This window comes from Ochotona curzoniae, unplaced genomic scaffold, assembly GCF_017591425.1.
Source record: "Ochotona curzoniae isolate NIBS_2020 unplaced genomic scaffold, NIBS_Ocur_1.0 contig_1274, whole genome shotgun sequence".
Classification (NCBI taxonomy): domain Eukaryota; kingdom Metazoa; phylum Chordata; class Mammalia; order Lagomorpha; family Ochotonidae; genus Ochotona; species Ochotona curzoniae.
In genome coordinates this window covers 23,864,753-23,889,874 of record NW_024465023.1, presented here as the reverse complement: position 1 = coordinate 23,889,874, position 25,122 = coordinate 23,864,753, and the positions used below count along the sequence as shown (strand labels likewise).

Below are 25,122 nucleotides of genomic sequence, written 5' to 3'. Positions count from 1 at the left end.
TAGGGAAATAGTGTCATAAATTATACTACATATTACTGGGCTATCCAGGGAGCAGTCCTCATGTGAGAATTTAGCATACAAGGATTTTGCTAGGGAAGATGCCAGTTCAAGCCAATGGGGAGAGACTGGAGGAGACTAGGACAGACATTAAGTCACAATATACCCTAACCTCCAAATGAAGAAGGAAAGAAATGGAAAACTATTCTGGAAACATTCTAGACCACTGTACAAACACAAGAAAGTTCAGGAAAGCTTTCAGAAAACCCTCAAGCATAACTCTTCTGTTGGAAGAGTCCATTATCTCCCTGAAAGGAATCCTCTTCAGTACCTTTGCCATACTAATTACCGATTTGAAAAGACCCTAAGTATGACCCACAAAAATATAGGACAATGATTTCAGAGCACAGTGGTTGGGGTCCTTAATTAAACTTTCTCTGTATACGGCCCATTCTTCTGGCCACATTTATTGTGCAATTATGTTATGTTATGTTATGAATTATGTAACAATTATATAGTTATATATTTATTATACAATCATATATTAGTTATACTACTGTATGTTATTGTACAATTATAAATAATGTAGATTGCGGCTGATATTGTAGTAGTGTGAATTAAGCTGCCACCAATGACACCACATTTTATATGAGCACCTGTTCCAATACTGGTCTCTTCACTTTGAATCCAGCTTCCTTCTAATGTGTTTAGGGAAGCAGCAGAAAATGGCCCAAGTACTTTGACCTATGCAACCTACGTAGAAGACCCAGACAAAGCTTCTGGATTCATTCTGGTCCAACTCTGGCTGTTGGTGTCATTTGTGAGTAAACCAACGGATGGAAGATTTCTCTCTCTGCAATTCTGCCTTTCAAATAAATAAGTATTTCAAAAATAAATAAATGAATAAAGACAGGTTAATTGCTTAAATAAATGTGTTTGATATATAATATATACTCATTAGAATAGCTATTATCATACCTAATTTGTAAAACTTTTATGATAATGTGATATTCATAATATATTTTCTTTAATCCTCACGTTAATCTTTATTAGATGCTTACACTAGTTTTGTAGTGTTGTCATAAATAGTTGTCACACATCAGCAGCTTTAACACAAAATTTCTCACAGTTCTGGAGAGAAGGCCAAGGTGTAGATACCAACAGGGTTTCATTCTTCCAAGTCCTCTCTTCCTAGCTTGTAAATGGCTGTCTTTTCCTTTTCTCTTCACATGGCTTTCTATCTATGTGTATCTGTGTTCTATTCTCCTCTAATAAAAACAGCAGTCATAATATATTAAGGAATACTTTAATGACTTCATTTAATCTAACTTTTTATAGACTATCTCCAAATATAGCCACATTGTGACTTACTAAGGAGCTTAGGACCTCAACATATGAATTTTTAGAGGAAACAATTCACCCAAGACTCAGTTAGTGGCTATCCTTTACAAAAAGAAGACAAAATCACAAGGATCAAGCAAGATGCTACCATAGCACTCACAGTGAACATATAATTTTTAGCAAGATCTATTCTCTTTTCATGATAGTGGACTATGCACCTTGATCATTGTGTGTACTTGGCCCTTACAGGCAGAGGGCAGAGAGAAGATAACTCAGGCTGATAGAAGTGGACCCAGAATTCACAGAGTAAGAGAAGTCCCTGAGTCCAGCTCCATATGTCTTCAAACCAGTGGTTTCCAATTAAAGGTGATTTCACCTATTAAATATTTAATATGTTCTACATACATTTTTGGTTGTCACAGAGGAGCTAGTTCTGGCATGAAGCAGGTGGAGGTGATGGGTACAGAACAGCCTCGATGACAGTAAATTATCTGAGCCAAAATGTCAATAATAAAGCTGAGAAACCCTTACAGTAAGATAATTTGACCATTGAATAGGGCTATTCCCAGAAAGAAACCACTTTTTTCTAACCACTAAAAAACTAGTCATCGGTTCCTTTGTGGAAGGACTCGGGCTTTTTCCATCTCGTATAGTTGGTCCAAAGAGAGGGGGTGTCTGTCCTCTGGGTTCACAGCATTCGAAGGCATTCCAGGTCCCCGTATTCTCTTTGGCAGTTGCGTTGACGTTCTTGTGTCCGTTCTGATAGACCTTGGTGGGAGTCTGGGAGTCCTTATCGGTGGGGGATAAGCCTCCTCCAGTCCCTCTGTTGCGCTCTGGGGTTTTCCCCTATTCTGTGCATATGACCACTTGTTAATAGACTGTTTGGGTCGTTCCTAATTCCCCTGTGTGTCATTGTAGCTTTTGCTGTTTAACTGACCGGAACTTTACTCTGTTGGCTCTACCTTCAGACCAGAGAAGGTCTCCCCAAGAGGCCACTGAACCTATCTGGACAATAGGACGCTGGACTTTATGCTGGGTACATGCTCACAATGTAGGAATTTCAACTGAACTTGAACTGTGGTTATGCAACAAGATGGAGCAATCCACTATGGGAGGAGGGGTGTGGGAGGGGCGGGGGGACTCCCCAATGCTTATAAAACTGTTTCACATAATACAATGTTAATTAAAAAAAAAACTAGTCATCAAGACCAACATGGCGGAAATTTTTATAGATTTAGAAATCCTGCCACTCACTGTGAGGCCTGGTTTGATTTCCAAGGTGCTGGCCACAGCCTGTCCCAGTCCTGGCTGTTGCATGCATTTGAAGATTGAACATATACATGGATTTCTCTGTCTCTCTTTGTTTCTCTGCCTTTCAGTAAAATGAATGAATTTAAATAAGATAAAAAGAAAACATCAACATTCTCATTACTGGAATGTGATACTCAAGTATTGCAGAGATGGAAGAAGGATGCTAAACATCTAAGGTTACACAGGAGAAATAGGAGCAGTTGTCTATCAGAACTGCCTGCAAAGTCTTTAGGTTCAAAGAAAAACATTCTGGTACAATTTTTTCAAAAGTGTTGTTAAGCACCTACATTTTAACATATTGTCAAGTGTGGTATTCCCAGGCAGATGGCTCTTACCATCATCTTCCTTTATCCTATTGAGAAAACAGCAGTAGAGATTTTCAGCTACCTCTCTCTCTCCTACACACACACACACACACCCCACTTTACTCTGGATGTCATCTTCATCCCCAAGCTGTTGTTCTAAGGAGAAGACTAACTCAGTATGTCCCAGTTGTTGGCATGGGAAAATAAGCAGATTGGATGGACTGCCTTTTAGGAGACCCTCCTAAACAAGGATATTGAGGCAATAGTCAATCAAGCTTTCTCATTGTCAAGGCTACTGACAGCCCCAGAAGACTGATGCACTCTGCTATTCATCAGCCCCAGAAACTGATGCAGTTCATATATGTAACTCCTTGGCTGCCTGCCAGAGTTATCTATAAAGCATATGTAAAAAACTGAGTAGAGCTGAATGCAGACCTCTTCAGTGTGCTCACAGGCTGCTACAGAGAAAGTGGGTGTGTTTCTCATGTATTCTTACTTGTCTCTATGAGAATAAAGATTTAGGGATCTACAGAAGGCTCTGAAGTTTGTTGTTGACCTGTTCAAATCTGAACCTATTTCTCCTGGACCTGAACTCTTCTATTACACTCAGTCAGCAGGATTCATCTTGGGACAAAATACAGCTTTCTGCTCTCCATCAGAGGGTGATTCAGGAGTTGCTCTTCATGAGTGTGTGCTACTCACTGGCTACCACACTGGCTGTCTGTCTAGCTGGCCCCTGCCACTCTAAAACTGGGCTGGAGAGGATGGTTTGCCTACTAGTGTAGAGAAGGTATTGCATACTGTTGGAGAATTGGGTGTAAAGGATGCCCTGGCAGCAGTCAGAGTCAAAGGGTGGGTCCTTTTAAATGCTTTGTGGGAAGAAACTAATGCTAGGTTGCTAGTAGAGAGCAAATAATTGGGTTTTCAGCTCTCCTTGGAGGAAGCAAAAGAGGCCCAAAAGATGAAGGAAGACACCATCTGCATCCTGGTATGTGTTTGAGGGGAGGGATTCTACCCTCTGAGCTACATATGTGGCCAGTGACAACCCAGCAATTGTGGTGGCTGAGTCCCTCATAAGTAGGACAATTCTGAGTCCATGTCTAGTGGACACCCAGAAGATAAAGACCCAGCAGTTAAGGACTGTTCAGGGCAGCCATAACTCCCCTCCCTCCAGGTGGTAGAATAGTGGTCTGCCAGTACACTCAGGCAAACTGTGGATCTTTGGACCAAGTTCTGGCAAAAGATTTCTGTGTGTTTTCCTGCTTGGGTACTCTGATGTAGGAAGACATGGGATTTTCTTCTTTGAGCTAGAAATGGAAAATTTGGTCTCTGTGACCCTGTGCCTAGTTTTTGTGGCACTGTTTTCAGACTGTCCATCACACAGAAGAGAATCATCTCTTTTGGACTGGATTATGGTAGGAGTTTTCTTGATGTTACTTAATGTTTTAAATTTACTGGGGTTGTGAGTAACTGACAGACATGTGCTGAGTTGCAGTAAGTGTTGAAGGAACTTGGTATGTATAACACCATCTACAAAATTGGGACTCAGAGGCCAGATGAGGAAGTTTTCATTGCATGGATGTGTGGTAATGTGTCACAAAATCTTACATTGTATGTAAGATGAAAATCATGTGCAAGATGGTCATAGGAAAAAAAAATACAGGCTTTCGCCATTCCAAACATTGTAAAGCAGTTCGAAAAGTTTGTACTGAGGGATGGAATTGTGGTACAGTGTCTTAAGCCACAGCTTGTAATGCTGGCATCCCATATGAATGCCAATTAGGGTTCTGGCTGTTAATTTCCAATACAGATCCCTGTGGATGTGCCTGGAACAGCAGTGGAAGATGACAAGAACTTGGCATTCTGCCACCACGCATATGGGAAACCTATATGGAGTTTTAAGATCCTGGCTTTGACCTGGACCAGCCAGTGAGCACCTATCCCACATCTATGGGTATGGGTATGTGGTATCTATAGGTATGTGGTTCTTAAGAAGGGCCTTACTTGCTATACAGCTGGATATAATGCTGTACATGGGGATGGTCCTATATATTTTGGTGCTAGACCCTTACACTTTCACAGTTGCCTTCCAATTGGAAAGACATTCAACCTCAATGAAATTAAAATGTACAGCATTGTGGCATTATCTACTTGCACTATTCTCCCTGAATGTGGTTACTGTAGTTAAACTCTGAAATTACTATGTTGGCCATAAATACAGCCTGGGGCTTTAACCAAGCAAAAAGGCACTAAGCCCTTTAAATGAAGAAGTATACTAAATAGGAAAGATTGTTTTGGAAAATCACAGGGCCTTAGACATTCTTACAATATGGTATGTGTGCCATCAAGCAGCTGAGAATTCCATCTAAATTCCACCTAATATCTAATATCTAATGCTGGTGTATATACATAATAGGTAAGATGGCAGGCAGCCCTGATCAGTATATTCTATATTGCATGCTCACTCATAGTTTGTAGCTATAGCTTAAATTGCCATTTTGAAATCTGAATGCAATGCTTCATACTCCACATGTTTTAATGTACACAAAGAGTGCTGAGGAGCCCTGAAATGATAGCATGCAGGAGAAATGGAGTCAGTCAGGCTCTCTTGCTGTCATGGCAACCACCAGGCCAAGAGGGTTAATACATTCTGCTAGTCAGCAGGCACCAAAATTGAAATAGTTCTTCTATGCATCTTCTAGGCTGCCTATCATTGTTTTCTGTACAGCATATATAAAAAATTGAGGGCAGACCTGGGCACAAACCTTTTTGTGCTCACTGGCCACCACAAGCAAGGCAGATGTGTTTTCTATGTACTGTCACCGGCTGCTGTGAGAATAAAAAGACAAGAACTTATAGAAGGTTCTCTGGACTCTCTGCCATTGTCCATGCCCACAATGCTGGACATATGACTGAGTATGAAGAACTATATGTTAGTAATGATATAAAGGAACTAGGTGGGGGGGAGGCAATTGGGGAGGGGATAAGGGAATATGGAACTGTATCATAAAATGATAGCAATAACAATAAAATGTGAAATAAATAAATAAATAAATAAAAATGAAAAAAAAAGAACTTACAGAAGGCTCCAAAGTTTTTCTGAGGCTTGTCCAAATCCATACCTAATTTTCCTGGGGCTGAGTTTCTGCATTACAAAGGGTTGTTATCTTCAATGAACTGGGGACCTTAAAGTTTACCTAGTATTTATTATTCCCAACCTACTTCACTAATACAAGTACACCTATCCATTTTAACAGTTTTCTTTCCAGACACAAGATCATATTTTGCGGGTGGAAATCAGGCATAGATAAACATGTCTTTCTCCTGAAAACATTGTGACCTGCATCTGAAGGGTGGTAAACTTCCAACATTTTAGTTCCTTCAACATCATAAAGGGTCTGAGTCAGCAACATCCATAACAGGGCTATCATCTCTGCCTGTCACTTCATTTGTCCTAGGGAAAGGACTCTTGCTCTGTTATACAAAGATATATGCTAGTTGACTGCTTTGCATACTGATATGAGACATGAATGAAATAAGGCCTAGTGACTCTTGTCACTTGCTCAAATCTTCCATTTCCTCACCACTTTTCCTATGTGTTCAATTTCATTTTCATCCTTTATTACTATTATCTCTTATTCCTTGGTTAATATGCAGGACACCACTCCATCTAAGCATTGTCATTTCTGTATGAAGGTTTATTTTTCTTTCTACTTTTATGCTTTTATCCCAGCTAGGTCTCACCACAGTAAAATGCACATAAACAGACTTATCTGCCAGCCCTAACTGAACTTGTTAATTTTTAATTTATTTGTTGTTGCCAGCCAATTTGATCCAGAGCATGATTATTAATCTATGAATAAATATTATGTGATATAAGTGATGATAGCTGGTTTTATCTCTCATCTTCCTAGTTTGATTATGCTACTGCTATATTTGATAATGAGCTTTAAAGGCTATTTCTTGAGGACCAAATATGTTCTAAGTAATTTATATATAGCATCTGATTTTTAAGACAAGGTGGGGAAATTGTGGCTAGAGAAGAAAATATGCAAAATGTCATGGAAATGGCTTTTAAACTGTGTCAGAGCCTGCAATAACAAGGGCTGGCTGAAAACAAAGCTTCTACTCTATCAGTTATACCATCTTCCCCTTTTAGTTGTACTTAAAAAAAAACACTAAGATAATGACTGAAAATCATGTGTTTAAAAGTAGAATCTTGATGACATTAGGACACCTCTCCAAAAATGCTCCTCTATATTTCATGGTTAAAATAAAACATACTGTTTATTATTTTCATAGTATATCTACTTAAGGACCCTTACAAGATGACTTCTAAAAAAACAAAAGGTAAGGATGAAATTAAACATTCTTGACATGGTACTTTCTCACACACTATAACTAAAGAGACTGAATATTTTTGTAACTTTTTTCACTCAGTGTATAGACAGTTAATGATTGCTCTTCTGTATTTTGTTGCCTTCTTACATGTTCCCTTAATAGCAGGTTATGCCATCTGACTAGCAATTTGCCTTTGCACCATTTGCCTGTCATGCTGGTTCCCCTAACATTAAGTAGCTGAGACTAGAAAAGGGCTTACAAAGTTACACAGTACAACAAAATTCCTATTCTTTTTGCTTTTTCCTTCATTTTTCACTTATTTTTACTCATGTGCTTCACCTTTTCTTACCAAGCCACTGTGGGAAAATACAGAATATGTAAGTGCTCTTTTAATTCTCTTTCATTACCCATTTTTCCAATGGTAAAGTAAAACTATCTAATATATCTGTCTAGTTGTAAGTAACTGCTGTTAAGAAACTAGGTTTACTTTCACCCATATATAATGGGTGAAAATATTTTTCATAATATATATTAAAAACAAAATTTGTTGTATGTCTGCACTATGTATAACTATCGTCCATGGGGCCCGGTGCAGTGGCGCAATGGTTAAGGTCCTCGCCTTGCATGCCCCGGGGATCCCATATGGGCACCAGTTCTATCCCGGCAGCTCCACTTCCCTTCCAGCTCCCTGCCTGTGGCCTGGGAAAGCAGCAGAGGATGGCCCAAAGCTTTGGGACCCTGCACCTCTGTGGGAGACCTGGAGGAGTCTCCTGGCTTCGGATTGGCATAGTATCGGCCCGTTGCGCTCACTTGGGGAGTGAATCATCGGACGGAAGATCTTCCTCTCTGTCTCTCCTCTCTGTATCCGCCTTTCCAATAAAAAAAAAATTAAAAAAAAAAAAACTATCTTCCATGACATTGAAGCCAAAGGGAAACACGACAAACGCAGTAGCCTAGCGGCTCAAGTCCTTGCCTTAAATGCACCGGGATGCCATAGGGGCACCAGTTCTAATCCCAGCAGCCCTGCTTCCCATCAAGCTTCCTGCTTATGACCTGGGAAAGCAGTCCAGGATGGCACAAAGCCTTGGGACTCTGCAAGGAAGGTGGGAGACCTGCAGGAAGCTCCTGGCTCCTGGTTTTGGACTGGCACGGCTCCGGCCGTTGCAGCCACTTGGGAAGTGAATCACCCATGGAAAATCTTCCTGTCTCTCCACTCTGTATATCTGACTCTCCAATAAAAATAAATATTTTAAAAACAGATGTACAATCACAATATGACTAATCCTACTAAATTTAACACTGCTTGAGAAGTATGAAAATGCAATCTCCCCAGGGTATTGTGTTCTCTGTAATATTTAATCATATCTCTTGAGGTCATATCCAAACTTTAGTAGATTTGTTATAACATGGGATTATTCCTGTCATTTTAGAAATATACTTTGTAGCTTTCAAAAATGCTTGTTCATTTATCTATATATAAATAAAAGTGACATAGCCAGATGTCTTATCCACTGGCTCATAATGCAAATGTCCAATAGCCAGGGCTGGGTTAGGATGAAACCAGGATCCTAGAACTCCATTGTAAGTCTTCCATGGGTGTGGTGAGACCCAAATATTTAACCCATCTTCTGCTGCCTCAAAGTGTGCACATTAGTGTGAATGTTGGATCAGAAGCAGAATAACTTGGACTCCCAGCACTCTGATATGGGCTGCAGGCTTCGTGCATGGTGACATAGCCAGCTTTGCCACAATATCCTTTTCTTTGTACATTCAGCCAATTCTCTTCAATATAATCTATGTTTCCTATAGGCACAATAATATAATGTAATGTGGTCTCTTTTAGTTTTGGAACTACACAATTATATTTTAACTTCTTAATTTTATAGCATAAACCATTCTCCAATGGTTTTTACCATTTTAAAATACAAAAAAAAAACTTGTTTTATGGAAAACGATAATGCCTATACATAAGATGGCTCATCTACTCAAAACAATAACCCAAATTTAACTCTAAAATACTCAAAATAAGCAAAGCTGCTTTGCAGTTTAAATGATTCTAGGCAAAGAGACCATGTTAACTTGCAGCTCTAAAACGAAAATCTCTTAACTATCTGTTACAACTAATGTTTAGAGGTTAATTTGCATGTATGCTTTATTTTTTAAAGATTTATTCATTTAGGAAGCAAAATTGCAAAAAAAAAAAAAAAGAGAGAGTGAGTGGGTGGGGAGAGAAAGAGAGACATCTCTGCTCTACTGGTTCACTCCCCAAATGGCACCAATAGCTAGGTTTGTGCCAGGAGCAAGTCAAGAGCCAGGGCATCCATAGGAGTCTCCCAGATGAACATTGGGTACACAAGGACTTGGACCATTTTCTTCTGCTTCCCCAGATGCAGTAGTGGGGAGCTGGATCAGAAGTGAAGCAACTGGGACTTGAATCAACACTCAAATGGTATTCTAGCATCACAAGTAGTGGCATAATTTACTGGGACACCATGCCAGCCTCTGCACATACTCTTTCTTGCTTAAAGACTTTAGTACTTTCTCCTGATTTAAGATGACTTCTAGATATTTAATGTCATTTCATTCACTACTGGTTTTCTAAATCTTAGTCTTGGTAGATTATATTTTAAAGCTTACTAGCTATTCTGGAAGTGATATATTTTACTAATATGAATCAGGAAACGACTTCAACTAGTAGCAATTGAAAGCACTATACTCTACTTGTTCCCAAGGTCCTAAAGAAAAAAAATGTCAAGAACAATGCTGTTGTTTTAGAAGCTGCACATTTGAATACACTTTGTTTTTTAATTCATGACAGTATAAACTCAGAGTTACCTCCCTGAAAGCAATCATAAGGTTGAAGTTTTGTTAAATACTCATGGAAATGTCTGAATAGTAAAATAACTTTTTAAAAATTATACTTTGCTTTGAAGATAAATATAAATTTTTATTTCAAATAATGCAGCAGAAGAAAAGAACACCATAGCTGGATCGCTATGCAAGTGTGATTTTGTAGGCTTTACAACTGAACATTTTTTTAATCTATTAATCCATTAATTGATCATCCATAAGAGATGGATTGTTTGTAAACACTTGAGATTGTAAATGTCCATTACAACACTGTTTTGCTACATGAGTAATGAATTTCTAGTTTATACTTATAATTCCCTCAGTGCCACAAGTCATGCACTAGCATCTAACCTATAAGATTTTTGATTCCTGTTTTCACTACTCTTGTGATATATTTCTATTTTTATAGTATGTTTGTTGGCAGGCGTGTGGTCTGGCTCTGGTGGGGCAGGGGGACAAACCATGCAGGACAGGCCAAACCAGAGCATACTGGCATGCACAGGAGCCGGGATGGTGTGCTGGCCATCCTAACCCAGAATAAGCTATCACCCCTACCAGACTTCATGAAAACCAAGGATGAGGAAAAGCTGGGCAGGGCTAGGATGCAGCACCTACCAAAGTTGGTTCAGGGGGCAGGCTAGGCTAGGTCATGCTGTAGTATCCAATGGAAAAGACCAAGACATGTGATGGGTTATACTGGACTGGGTCAGAGAAACTACTGGCATAGGGAAGATCTGTGGCTGGGAATAGGCCTTGTTGGAGAGCTAACGAGATGCAACAGCTGGGCTGCAGTTTCCATTGGAGAGCACAAGAGCTGGAATTGGGGTGGTGAATCAGGCTGGACACTAGGAAGAGACTGATAAAGGAGTCTGGAGAACTCCTCTGTCAGGACACAGTCTCTGCAGGTGAGCACAAAAACCAAAACTGGGAGCAGCCCAGACCAAACCATGTTACAGTATCAGCATGCATACATGTGGGTCAGGTTTGGGGGCAGGCCAGGCTGGGTCAGCTCAAAACACTGTCAGTTGTGAGAACCAGGACGGGGTACAGGACAGATGTGTTGGGCCACAGTACCAGCCAGTTCACAAGATGGCCAGGACTGTGGGTTGGCTGGGCTGGACTAGGCTGCAGCAACCACCAGGATGAGTGAAGTAGAAGCAGATCAGACAGAACCAGGATGCAGCACCCACTGGTAAATGCTGAGGTGAGGCGAATCATGCTACTCTAGGCCACAGCTCTCACCAGCACATGTGGGGTGCAAGCCCTGTAAGGGAGCTTTGAGAACTCCCCTGCTGGGTCACTGCTCCTGTTGGTGAGCATAAGAGCTGGGACTGAGGGCAGACCAGGCTAGGCAGGACTATAACACCCATTGGCCTGCATGTGAACTGGGTCACGAGGAGAACCAGGCTGAGTTAAGCAACCATATGCACTGCTGCATACATGAACCAGAGTAAGTGCAGGCTGGTTGCACTTTGCCTCAGCACCAGCTAGTAGATACCAGTACTGGGGACAAGTCCTGTCAAGCTGGACTGTAGAACCAACTGGAAAATGCAAGATCTGGGCCTTGGAGTTGGGCTAGTGGGAAAATTGTGGTGCCTCTCTGATGGGCTGCAACTTCACCTACTGAGCATGAGATTCAGGGATGGAGCAGGCTTGGCAGGACAGGCAGTGGCACCTGTCACCATGAGTGTGGGTGGGATAGTGGGGTTGGTCAATTTGAGCTTGACTACAACACTCATTGATGTATACAAAAGCCAAACAGAATGCAGGACACCAGTTAGCTGCACATACTGACATGGGCAGGAACTGGGACTGGGAGCAGGCCCAGTGGGGTTATTATGGGTCATTCTGACTAGGCTGCAGCTCCCACTGGTGTACATGAGAACCGATTGTGTGGTGGGCAGGGTTGGGCTAGGCTGTAATACCTACTGGTTTGCTTATGAGATGTGGCTGGGACAGATCTGACCAGGTGACTGCAGCCATATAATCATGTGTATAGGTTGATGTGGTTGACTGATTGAGCCGGACACTGCAGTGACTGGCACACACAGGAGTCAGGTTGGGTTCACCTCTAGCAAGGATTCTTTGGGGATCCCCACTCGAACCCCAACCATGGTGAAAATCACAGGATTGTGAATGCATGTGTTAGAACTGGCTCTCCATGGTTGCTGAAAACTGCAATGGATGGCATGCCCAGATATTCGAGGACAGGACAACCAGTTCACTGAGGTCTGCAGAGGACCTCTTGTAGCATGGAGGGCAGAACAAATTGAGCAGCTCTCTGGTCAAGGTTTGACAGCGAGTATCTGGGCAAATTGAGACTCCAAGGTGGACAATATTGGCAAATAGACCTTAGAAGGATTTCCTCAACCTTGGAGCAGCAAAATCAACAGCATCTCAGAGCTATTAAAACCACTTAATCAGCATCCTCAGAATGTGCTCCACATCATGGACTCTGGGATGACAACAGGTGGCCACCCTCCATTCCCAGGTACTGATGTGGTTGGGCTGATGGAAGCAGCTTTCTCCCCTTTTCTCCCCACATTTCCCAGGTATAGGAAGAAAAAAGGAGATTGGAAGCAGATGTCTTATCCATTTTCCCCTATTTGTCAATCCACCACATCCTAATTGATAGTCCACATGGCCATGCATCCCTCTCAACTACGTAAATATCATAAAAAATAAAATGGATTATTAAAAACATAAAAATTTAAAATATTTATTTTTCTTGGAAAGGCAGATTTACAGAGAGAAGTGACAGAAAGATCTTCTGTTCACTGGTTCAGTCCCCAAGTGGCTGCAATGGCCAGAGCTGAGCTGAGCTAAAACCAGGAGCCAGGAGCTTCCTCTGGGTCTCCCATGTTTGTGCTGGGTCCCAAGGCTTTGGGCCATCCCCTAATGCTTTCCCTGGTCACAGGCATAGGAGGTAGATGGTAAGTGGAACAGCTGGTGCACAAACTAGTGCCCGTATGGGATATCAGTGCACACAAGGTGAAGGTTTAGCCACTGAGCCATCACTCAGGCCTACATGAAACAAAGCTGCCTCAATATAATTTTATCAACTCTTCTTTGCTTCCTCTCTCTAGTACCATTCCCCAAACCAAGACTCTGGCAAAATTAAAGAAAAAGAAAACCAATGAAGTGCTCATTACATTTTAATAGGTGTTTTATGGGAATTGTTTTTAGTTCTAGAAGTAAACCCTCTTAGTTCTTTACATTTGCTTCTTATTGTGTAAGTCCATATGCAGATGCCGCTGGTATTTTGTGCGTATTTTTGGTGGTTTTTTTTTTTTTTAGCTGACAGTCATTTTACAGAATTCTAGTTTAATCTTATGTTGAGGGTATCCCATAGTGTTTTATGAGCTAAAATGTGGTCTTTTTCTGGGGAACATTGCGTCTTCATTTTCTTCATTTTCTTCATTGTCTGGATCGTTCACTAAAGCAACCATACTGCTACTGTACGTGTTACTTGTTCCATCATCAGGGCTCCCAGAAAGCGGGGAAGGACATTTGAAGCCCCCAGAAGATGTTCTTTTGGGGAGGTTTGCTTTGTCTTCATTTTCATCCATTTTAGTGTCCATTATCGAATCATCATAACCTGAAAAGTCACTCTCTAGTGGTGGTAAAACAGCTTCTCTTTTATCTTTACTGCAATCTTCTTCTTCTCTCATGTCCAAATCGTTGACTGCTTGGCAAAGTATTTTACTATATAGTACAGAATGTAAATTTTCCTTTACTTGACTCTGCCTAAGCTTCTCTTGCTCATATTTGTTTTTTAGTCCTTTGAATGTGTTAACATATTCAATAGACTGAAGCACATTATAATGTTCAACTATGTGTGTAATAAGAGACTTGATGTTTTCCACTCTTATGTACTCGAACAACTCAATAATAGCTGAATTCAACATATTGTAACGAGTTCCATTATCAAGAAGGGCCTTTATCACTGGTTCGAAAAGCTTTTCCTTGATGATGTAACGATTGTAAAGTTCATCTTTAATGCCAATCATCCGTCTCATAAAGCGAATAGCCGCCAATAGCAGGAAAGTGTGCTTTGAAGTAGTCAACATCAAGACTCTTTTTAGCAAATCATGGTTCAAAATATAGTGTTTTATATAATGTGTGTGATGTTGCACACAAAACATAAGTAGTTCTAAAATTAAATTTAGCAGCTGTGCTGTTTGATAATTATTAGAGGATTTTTTGTTTTCGTCAGACCCAACTACATTGTCTTCACATCTGTCTTCTGATGTAGTAGCCAGAAGTGGTCCTATTAAGTTATGCATACAATGCTTATAAAAAAAATTGAGAAATTCACTTCTTTCACATCTATTAATTATTATCAGCATGTTGTCTGGATCAAGTAGACAACGAAGAAGTCCAAGTAAATGAAGAGCTCCGCCAAGCTCAGGATCAGTATCATAAACAATTTGTTCAATTATCATATTAATGAAAAGGTCATCATCTTCCTTCTCCTGTGCTTCTTCCATTATATATTCTCGAATCGTGGATGGACTATACTCTACTAGATAGGTAAGTATATCTGTAGCTGCTGTTTTGGTTTGCAAATCGTCCACATTCATTGCCATTTTAAGAGCTGGAAGAATTCCTAACTCTGTCAATGTTTTGAATAGCATCTCCTTACTATCAGGCTCTAAAGTCTGAGAAAATGCACAGAAATCCTTGAAAAAGAACAACAATTCACGCCGTTTATCATCGTTTGTAGTCTTATCCTTCATCTGTGCAAAAACTTCAAATAAAAACTTCTCATCTTTTTGAAGCATGCTGACTATCTCAACCTTGTTGAAGAAAATGAAAGCTGCGGTTGTAGAAAAAATATTTTCTTCAAATACAGATGGAACAGGTGAAAGAATATCATGAATGTACTGTACTCTGTAAGTCTGATGTATTTTTTGCTTCAGTTCAGAATCCGTTATTGGTACAACTTCCTTGAACTTGGCATTTTGGGTTAAGAATTCCCTATGCCTTTTCGGCTCATCCAGTGTAGGGTCATATTCAAGGCAACCCACCACATCCATAATACATTCATCAGAAAATAAGATTTCAAGCAGAGCTGTCTTATTCAGAGACAAGATGCTTTTAATGATGACATATAGGCGGTGTAAACCTTGAATGTTGTGCTGGTCTTCACAAGTGCGGAACAGCTGTAGTAGTTTTTTAATATAATTATCATGCTCTAAGTTCCGACCCAGCCTTTCCCTAAGGATGGGTGAGGTGAGTGCCGAGGTGACTAAATTAGCGATTTGCTCCAGTGCATCGATTTCACAGTCAGGGAGTTGAATTGAAGGGCTGGCGTCTACCCTTTCAGTTGGCCGATGTTCTTTGGACTGGGGTAAAGGTTGTGTAACATTGACGCTGGGGTCTTTACCCTGTATTCGGCAAATGTTCTCCCACATCTCACGACAGCCTGAGATGTCCTGGAAGCTCAGTGCCAAACCTTGGTTTTCAGCTTCATACCAAAGTATCAACACTCCCTGTAGTTTCTTATAGGGAGTTTCGAGATTTATCTTTGATTCTAAGAGCAGTGAATCATCAGTCTCGGAGCGAACAACCAGAGCTACGCCCTGAAGCCTCTCCACATAATCGATTGAGACCTGTCCAGTTCCAATATTGTCCCAAAGCTTGTCTTCACTCATGACATAGACTCTCACACGGTGCTGCCGCGGTTCCGCCATGCTGATACCTGCGGCCTGGCTTTGGCGGCGCAGAACTCTGCTTTCCGCTCTTTGTTGCCTTGCCAACCGTAGCTTCCGCTTCCTCCGCCTGGACGGTGGCCCCAATGTGACAATTCAAAGCGAATTGCAATATAAGACAGCTGACAACGGGGCTGGTGGGGGGGGAGGACTTGGCACGGGGTGGGGTCAACAGGATCTTCTGGAGCTCCTGCTACCTCTTCCCCAACTTGCAACACTGCCAGCTACTTTGTCCCTCCTTTTGCTCTTCTTCTCCCTTATTGCTGTTTAGGAATGTCTCAGTTCTGGCACGAATCTTTTCCTCCAATGTTTATTCCCTCAAACAGTCACTATGCACTAAGTACTACATTCGTTGAAGGAAACTGCTACCGAGTTTATCGAAAATTTAGGAATTGGGGTGTGTTGTCTCCAAAAAGGGTTTTGTCCCTCAGAAATATTTTCATTCACACAAATGTGTAGTTATAGGGACTTGAGGCCTTTAATAAAAGACAGCTTAATCTTAACGTCCTGTGTCAAGGAAACATTGATCCAAATAGGATGGAGTAGTAATGCAGCTGACTTTGCAGGAAGCTGACCTCCAATATTCCAATATGGGGAATTCTACTGGGTCCTCCAGTTCAAGTCCAGGCTGTTCCTCTTCCCATCCAGAGACCTGCTAACGGACCTGGGATGGTAGCAGATGCTGGGATAATTATCACTTTGCTTTCAAATAAGTAAGTAAACCTTTGAAAAGAAAGGAAAAAAAAAAGATGCAAGAATAAGTAACTTACAGACCATTTACAAGAATTACAAGGTTTGTCAACATGGCACAGTGGCTTGATGGCTAAATTCTTCAGCTTGTTCTTGTCCTGACTGCTCCACTTCCCTTCCAGCTCCCTGCTTGTGGCCTGGGAAAGCAGTGGAGGATGGCCCAAAGCTTGGATCCCTGCATCCATGTGGGAGACCCAGAAGAAGCTCCTGGCTCCTGCCTTCAGATCAGCTCAGCTCTGGCTGTTGGGGCCACTTGGAGAATCAAGCAGTGGACGCAATATCCTCTGTCTCTCCTCCTCTCTGTAAATGTGTCTTTCCAATAAAAATAAATAAATCTTTAAAAAGAGAGAATTATGAGGCTTGGCCAAAGCCTCAATGACTAACTTGTCCATTATTGAGGGACAACACTCTTCTAAGCAGGGCTGACCAACTCCTTTGCTCACTTCACCTCAAATCAAAGCTCTATTTTCTAGCACAAGGACAAGAACTTTTTGTCAAAAATTTGCAATCTGTAAGCACATTCCTTATTCTTAAGGAAGGGATTGGTTAAAGGGAAACTGTGAATTGAAATGCTCCAGAGTGAAAACTGACCATTACAGCTAAATCATTTATTTTCTTAATAATAACCACAATAATTAATCATATTTGAGTACTTACTATGAAGAAAGGTAATAATGTAACTAGTCAGGTATAATACTACATTAAACATAGTATTCTGCAGTGAAGACAATGTGACAAGAACTTTACATTTATATTTACACAGAATTAATAATAACTTAATATCAGGAAACAGAGATGTTAAATACATTGTCAAAGGGCACAGAATAAATAAGTTGAAAACTGACTTGAACACACGTCCTTGTGATTTTGAAATTGATTTTCTCAGCACTGAACTGTTCTACCCTTCTTTTCTTGGCCTTCATTACACTTTTTTTTCACATTCCTTCCATCCATATAATTTGTAATCAGCATAAAATTATCATGAACAAGATGAAAGTCACACACTTCCTCCTTTAGAACATCTGTGTATAGCCAAATGAAAAATAGAAGCTTGGATATGGCAACTCTTTAAATAAATTTTAAAAATTTTAATAGTAACTAAGTTGATTTTTGATGTAGTGGCAATTTCCACAGTTTTCTGTTAAAAAATAGTCTCCGAAGACATTAACCCTGTTGTTGTAAGGGAAAAACTGAAAACTTGGCCACACTAATTTCAGCTGGATTTGAACAGTCTCATCTGTAATAATCACTTCAGGTTGCAAACCACTGGTGATATGTAGAATTGTCAAGTAGAGCAAAACCAACTTCTTACAATGTCACATCCAGAAGATTATAGTCTGGAATATTCCCAAGGGCAGTGTCATTAGAGCTCTTGGAGGATTAAATGCAAATAATAGTCATTTCATGAAAAAATTAAATCTGTACCAACATACAACTGGTTTAGAAACATTTATAAATTATAAATAATATTTATATGTTAGGATTTGTAATATAAAAAACATGTCACTAGTTAAAACATACCTATGTCACCAAAAGAGAATATATAATAATAACTGTATGTTAATGGTCCAATTTTTTTTACTGTGTTTACATTAAAGTGTCTCTTGGAATCAATAATATTGTCAATTCTCTGAATATGCCTTCAGGTTGCATTTTCTGAGAAGCATTCAGTATTAATCCATGTGCTTTCACAGTTTTCTCCCTGGGAGTTTAGCAGAGGCCAGTCAAAATTTTTTTTATCTTAACTGGATAATAAAATCCTTTTATAATCTAAAAGAGCCTTAACTATATTTTTATAAAGATTTATTTTACTTTATTTGAAAGGCAGAGTTACAGAGAAAGGAGAAACAGAGAGAGGCCCTTCATCTGCTGGTTCACTCCCCCTCAAAATTTCAAAGATCAGAGTTAAGCCAATTTGAAGCCAGTAGCCAGGAGCTTCTTTCACATCTCCCATGTGTGTGCATGGGCCGAAGTCTTTGGACCATCCTTTATGGCTTTCCCAGGCTACAAGCAGGGAGCTGGATCAGAAATGGAGCAGCCTAGACGCAAACCTATGCCCCTATGGGATGCCAGCTCCACAAAGGCTTAGACTACTACACCACAGGGTTGGCCCCAAATCTGCATTTCGTATTGCTGCTTCTGCAATAGTTTCTTTTGGCTTGAGAAGTAGAGCAATACCTTTATTTATTTTTGTTTCATCTATTGAAGATGATTTTTTTTTATATTTTTGTGTTTGTTTTGCAGGGAGCAATATATGATGTACAAGCAAATGCAACAGTCTAGGAACTAGTTCTCTTTAAATTCACTGTTTACTTTTCATTTAATTCTTATACAATAATGATCTAAGAAACATATTATTGCTACCATATTAGAGGAAAAACCTTGCAACTCCAGAAACAAATCAGGTGCCTGGTTTACTGCAATAAATGATTCCAGGATTTGAAACCACACCTTTCAGAGCCCCAATTCTCCACTTGGCTTTTCCAAAATATGCAGTGTTCTCTTCCACAGATACACACATTGTCATGTGAAATGTTTACAATGTAGCTAAAGCCTTCCTTTTTTTTTTTTAATTTGAGACTAAGGGGGAGAAAAAGCAAGAATTTCTCTCACACATTCACACACAGACAACACATACAGTGGGGCAGCTGGGATGGAGAAAAAACAAAGTGAGGGGAGGCAGGAGGGAGGAAGGGAGGGGTGAGGGAGAGCAAGCATGAGAGTGAGTGAGTGAGTGAGAGTGAGAGAGAGAGAAAAAGAAAGAGAGAAAGACCCATCTACCCATCTGATGGTTTTCTCCACAAAGATCTGGGCTGGGCTAGAGCTCAGAGACAGAAAGATATTGTGGGTAGCATGGACTCAAATTCCTGAGCCACTGCCTGCTACCTTTTAGGTCCTGCATTAGCTGGAAGCAGATGGGCAACATGTCTGCCTACAACAATGTGATTTTTATCCCTGTTATCACAAGTATTTAATCTTTCTCCAATTTATTTTGTGGAGGAAAGCATTTGTTTCCTTTTTTTAAGGCCACTTACAACCAAAATGTGTGGATTTAACCATAAAATTCAGGATTCTTTCTATTGGTTACTCCCATAACATTCTGTCCTTGAGATGAATACTAAAGATCTTGGAATTCACCCACATTTTAGGATTACCAATTTCCTAATGTTTATAGCCCAGAGTTCTTTTAAAAGATTATGAAGAGTGAATTACATATTTCTGGATTTCGGGTATGGACAACTCAAACATGTATAAACAGAGCATTTAGATATCTAAGTATGGCATTTTTCAAAGAAGAAAGCTTTTAAAAATGGGTAAAGCAGAATTTTTAGGTTTTGAAATAGCACTGAAAATAGGTGCTTATCAAATAGCACTGAAACATAGCTTATCAAAAAACTTCAAAATCATTTTGGTCAAATAATCATACATATATTACATAAATTCTCAAACTTATTTCTGTGGAATTTTTTTTTCACCTACCTCATGGGAACATCTGAAACATAAGACAAGTGATGTTGATTCTGTCCTTGTTGCTTAGGCAAAAAATGCGGAGTCATTCTCAAACTTTCCCATTTTGTTATCTTTTGTGTTCAGTCTTCTAACGTATATATGCTAACATAAAATGTATTCAGGGTCCCACCATTTCTCACTATCAGTCACCTTCACCACCAGTGTCAAAGCCATCATCACCTCAATTCTACGATTGTGTAATGGTTTTTGCCTTTCCCCCCTTCTAATATATTCTCAATACAATAGCCACAAAGGATTATTTTAAAATGGAAGTCATGTGCTCCTACCAATGCATATCTACCTTAGAATAAAAGCCAAGTTGCTAACACAGTCAAAAAGATCTGAATCCCCTAGCTATTTGAGATCTTCAAATGATACTTCTTTCATTCTACTGCAGCCATACTAGCTGTCTTTCTGTGCCAGAAGTGTATCAGGAACAAGACTATTTCAAGATTTTATATCTATCCTTCTTTCTACACAAAATGCTCTAGTTCTCAATATCACATGACTCACTTTTTTCAACAATTTACACAGCAGGCTTTCAACCTAGTAGCTAAGATGCCAGTTAAGACACCTGCATTCCACAGTGGAGCGCCCGGCTTTGAGTCTCAACTCTTAGTTTTGACTCAGGAGGCAGCAGTGATGGCTCAAGTAATTGGGCCCCTGCCACCCATGTGGGAAATCTGGATTGTTCTCACTCAACTCTTTGATACTACCTTGTCTCAGTCATTTTGGCCATTTGGGGAATGAATCAGTTGGCAGCGTTCTCTTTATATACATTACTCTCTTTAACTCTATGTCTCCTTGCCTCTCAAACAAATACTAAAAGATTGTTTATATTCACTTTTTTTCCTTATGAAACCTTTTCTAATTGCCTCCTTAAAATTGTAGGAAACAGCCAATCACCCTTTCTTTGATATCTACTAATAAGAACCCTGTAGCCATGACGTATAAGTAATAAGCACAATTTTGAGTTAAAATCTGCTCAATCCTTGTTCAGAGATAGGCATAATCTTTATTTCTTAATTACAGCAAATAGAATGTAAATTTTCAGTATTTAGGTAACTGATTTCAACTTAACATGTTTGCCTTAATGCTATTAGCATTTAAGGGAATGCCTTGAATATCACATATCTAATACAAAAATTGGATTTGATCAATACTTTAAAAATGTTTTTGGGCCCGGCGCGGTGGCGCAAGTGGTTAAACGTCCTCGCCTTGCACGCCCGGGATCCCATATGGGCGCCGGTTCTAATCCCGGCAGCCCCGCTTCCCTTCCAGCTCCCTGCCTGTGGCCTGGGAAAGCAGCAGAGGACAGCCCAAAGCTTTGGGAACCTGCACCCGCGCGGGAGACCCGGAAGAGGCTCCTGGCTTCGGATTGGCATAGTATCGGCCCGTTGCGCTCACTTGGGGAGTGAATCATCAGACGGAAGATCTTCCTCTCTGTCTCTCCTCTCTGTATATCCGCCTTTCCAATGAAAAAATAATAAAAATAAATCTTTAAAAAAAAATGTTTTTAAGATAAATAAGAAAATGTCTAAAATACCTGTACCAGTTTTGATTTTGGATGCATCACTACTTATTTTAAGACTTGGTTCATTCTTGAAAGAATGATCAGCTATTGCTTTTCTAGAGTGGAGAGTTGATATAGTGGTATAAAAATGTATTTTGAAATACACACAAACGTCATTCTGAAAACCAGTACTTTCCTGTTGCATGAATAACTGCAGATCGAGAGGAATAGCAGTTTACTTACTAGATGCCACTGGCATCCTTATCTCCCAGTTGTAATAATCAAAAATATCTCCAATAGTGTCACTCTCCTGTGCCAGGTGAGGTACAAAAGCATCTCTGGTTGAGTTACTACAAGCAACCATTTTTCAATTGTAAAACCCAGCTACATTTTAAAAATTTAAAAGGTAGTTACAAAAGGGTATGTTTTGCCGTGGTGTTTTCATGTCAGAGTAAAACCAGCTTTTTTGAAATTCTGTCATCCAAGGTTTCCATTTAACTAGGATTTTTGCACTTAAAATAAAAGAACAAGTGACGTTTATAGGCTTTTCTCCAGAAAAATAACTAAGGAGTGAATTTGTTGTTTCAGCAGCCTTTTTGTTCTACCTCAGCTCTTTCCCTGTAGCAATCAAGAGCTTTCACTCTCCTTTCTAAAAATTCACATTTGTATCTTCCCAGGCTTTGCATCCTCACATTCACTTCTGACCCTTCTCCTCTCCTCTTTCTCTGCTGACTGGTCTCATTGCATTTCTAAGACTAACCTGCTTCTCTTTCCACCCATCAGAACATGCATCAGAATGTTATTTACTTGCCCATATCCCTCCTATCATCTTTCTTTGATTAAAAATACACCCCGTCAAAAATACTTTGGCTCACACAATCTGACAGAACAGCAACCTTTCTCCTCTCATTCTACCACAGCCCTATTTTGGTTTCTCCACAAAACTTTTTACATCTAGAATTACCACATAATTTGTGTACTGTGTCTAATTCTGCCCATATCCCATGTCTCTACCCCATGAAAGACAAAGACGGGTCCTGGCCAGTCTTAATTCTCCTCTGTGTTGCATTACCTAGAAGATAATGGGTATGGCTGGTGTTGGGGCATGGTGAGGTAGGCCAGCATTTGGGATGTGCACATCTCACACTGGAATCTTTATTTATGTCCCAGCTCCTCAGTTTCCAATCCAGCTTCCTGTTAAAGTGCCTGAGAAAACAGCTGATGATGGCCTAACTCATCAGGTCCCTGCCACCTACATAGGAGACCTGCAAGGAATTCCTAGATCCTGGCTTCAGTCTGGTCCATCCTTAGCTGCTGCAGGCATTTGAGGAGTGAACCAGCAATAGATCTCTTTTTCTTCTTTCTCTTTTTGCCTTTCAAATAAATAAATACAGTTTTAAATGAGACGGTAGGCATTCAGTGAGTATTATAAATAAATGTATAAAAGAATGTGTAAAACTGATTTTACTACAGTCAAAATTGCTTTATTATAAGAAATTCCTTCTCATTAATTAAAATCTAAAAATGCTGTATCTTAATTCATTAATCATTTTCCAAGTTCTTTTCTAGATTTTGTTCAGCATGAGAAAAATGAGGTTAAAGCTGTCTGAGTTTCCATGGTGAGTAAACATTCTGAGCTTAAATTTGAATCTCAGTCGGTCATATTCAAGAATCTGTGCTTTCACGAAAAAGAATTACAACATTCACTTTCCCTGCTCTTTTGAGCAGGCACCAAATCCTGATTTTTCATGAAATGAACTCATCAGATTAGGCTCCTAAGTGTTTTGAGACACTCAAGGCTGCATCTCCATATACCCTCTCTTGTCCTTTACCCCAGACGTCTCTTCCTTCTTAATGGAGAACATAGAACTAGAAATCAAGTGTTTCTGCTAGGTTCACTCTCTCCCAGATACACATTGGCTACTTGGATTCACCTTCAGCGTTGACTTGCTCCTTTGACTACACCATGTTTTCATTTTTTTTTTAAGTTTATTTTTTCCCACTCTTAACTCATTAAATATCTTTATGAACACAGTCTTAATAGCCTTTCATTTTTCTCATGCATCAATGGGATTTTTTAAAATAATCACATTGTGGAGCCTTCCATTAATATAATTGTATATGGAAATACCCTTTATTTTTTTTCCATTTGAGATTATATAACTGATACCTTATTTTCCTCACCCCGACACATGCCACCCACAGTTAGTACTGGATTACATAAACAGGTTTTTTTTCTTATTTTATCTTGAACAGTTATTCTTTTTGCTTTAATTTTAAAGATTTCCAGGTAAGAATATGTGACAACTTCCATAAGCAATATTGTCTAATATTCAACTTGTACCAGAGGGACACTTTTTTGCCTTTTCTCTCAAACCAACCTTGTTTTAATTTCTTCCTATTCTCTTGTCAATGACAGAAACAGAGAATAAGAGCTCACATATTTTAAATTGCTTGTTTTCTTCAGAAGGTAAGTGCCCATCTTCTCCAGGCCCAACACACCTGATCTTACCACCGCATTTATGATTTCTTTAGTAACAACTGTTATTCTCACTTTTGGGGGGTTATATATTTTCTTCACAACCTTATGTCATTCTAATGTATAATAATTCTGTCTTTAAAGAAATTCTCCATTATTAATTATCCTATCTCCATCTGATATATACTTTGGTTACCGTCAGCAATATTTGTCTGTTTTTCACTTCAATTCAACAATGGAAATACAGTACGAAGAATATGTGTGGTTTTCTTTTCAATATTCTTGAGGTAGCTTTAGGCACATACTTACGGGACTCTTTGCTATTTATTAAGAATAAGCATCAAAGGGAAGCAAAGAAAATGACAGGGCATATCCATTCCCTGTTCAGGCTCAATTGCAGTCCTGAGGGTGTTTTAACACCTTAGGCCTTTGACTATGAATCTGTCCCTTGGGCCTTGTCAGTTATTTGGGGGAAGTGTCAGTTGCTCACAGCACAAGCAGCAATTATCCCCATGTAAAAAATAGTTCAGGGGAAAAAAAAGGAAGAAACCTAGTTAGTGAAACAAGGTACTGAAAGAAAAAAATTTACAAAGAAATAAAAATTAAAGAGCATTGAAAAAAAGTACAATGATGTATATTTACTATTTTACATTCCAAAGATAAACATAGATATGGCAGCATAAAACTATATTCATCTGTATCTACATTTGCATCCATATTTATATCCCACCCACATGCATACATATCCAGATCTACATTTCTGTCTTTATCTATGTCTGTGAGAGGAAGGAGGTTTGGTGGTTAGGAGCTCAAATACAAAAATAGACACTACCTCAAGTTGAAATCCAAGCTCTGTCAGGCACTTATCACAGACAAGATAAGTGCTGTATCTGGGCCTCATTTTCTGCACCTCAGAATTAGAATTACTACCTACCTTAATTTGGTTGCTATGAGATTAAAAACAGTTGGCGCTTGGTACAGTTACTTTATTTAAAAATATTGATTCAATTG

The 25,122-nt window shown here is 39.6% G+C and overlaps 1 protein-coding gene across 3 annotated transcripts; it reads right to left on the bottom strand.

Moving 5' to 3' along the window:
- Nucleotides 1-13,428: 13,428 nt before the first annotated feature.
- On the bottom strand, nt 13,429-15,841 carry PPP4R3C (protein phosphatase 4 regulatory subunit 3C). Of its 3 annotated transcripts, none has more exons than XM_041001984.1 (2): nt 14,349-15,841; nt 13,429-14,192 (listed from the first exon to the last, which is right to left on the bottom strand). In XM_041001984.1, exons 1-2 carry the CDS (start codon nt 15,839-15,841, stop codon nt 13,502-13,504), a joined length of 2,184 nt encoding a protein of 727 aa, XP_040857918.1. In that variant the 3' UTR covers nt 13,429-13,501. The 3 variants fall into 3 exon arrangements, with proteins under 3 accessions (XP_040857918.1, XP_040857908.1, XP_040857927.1); XM_041001974.1 differs by having other exon boundaries at nt 13,429-14,837; nt 14,916-15,841; XM_041001993.1 differs by having other exon boundaries at nt 13,429-14,930; nt 15,216-15,841.
- Between the last annotated feature and the right edge of the window lie 9,281 nt (nt 15,842-25,122).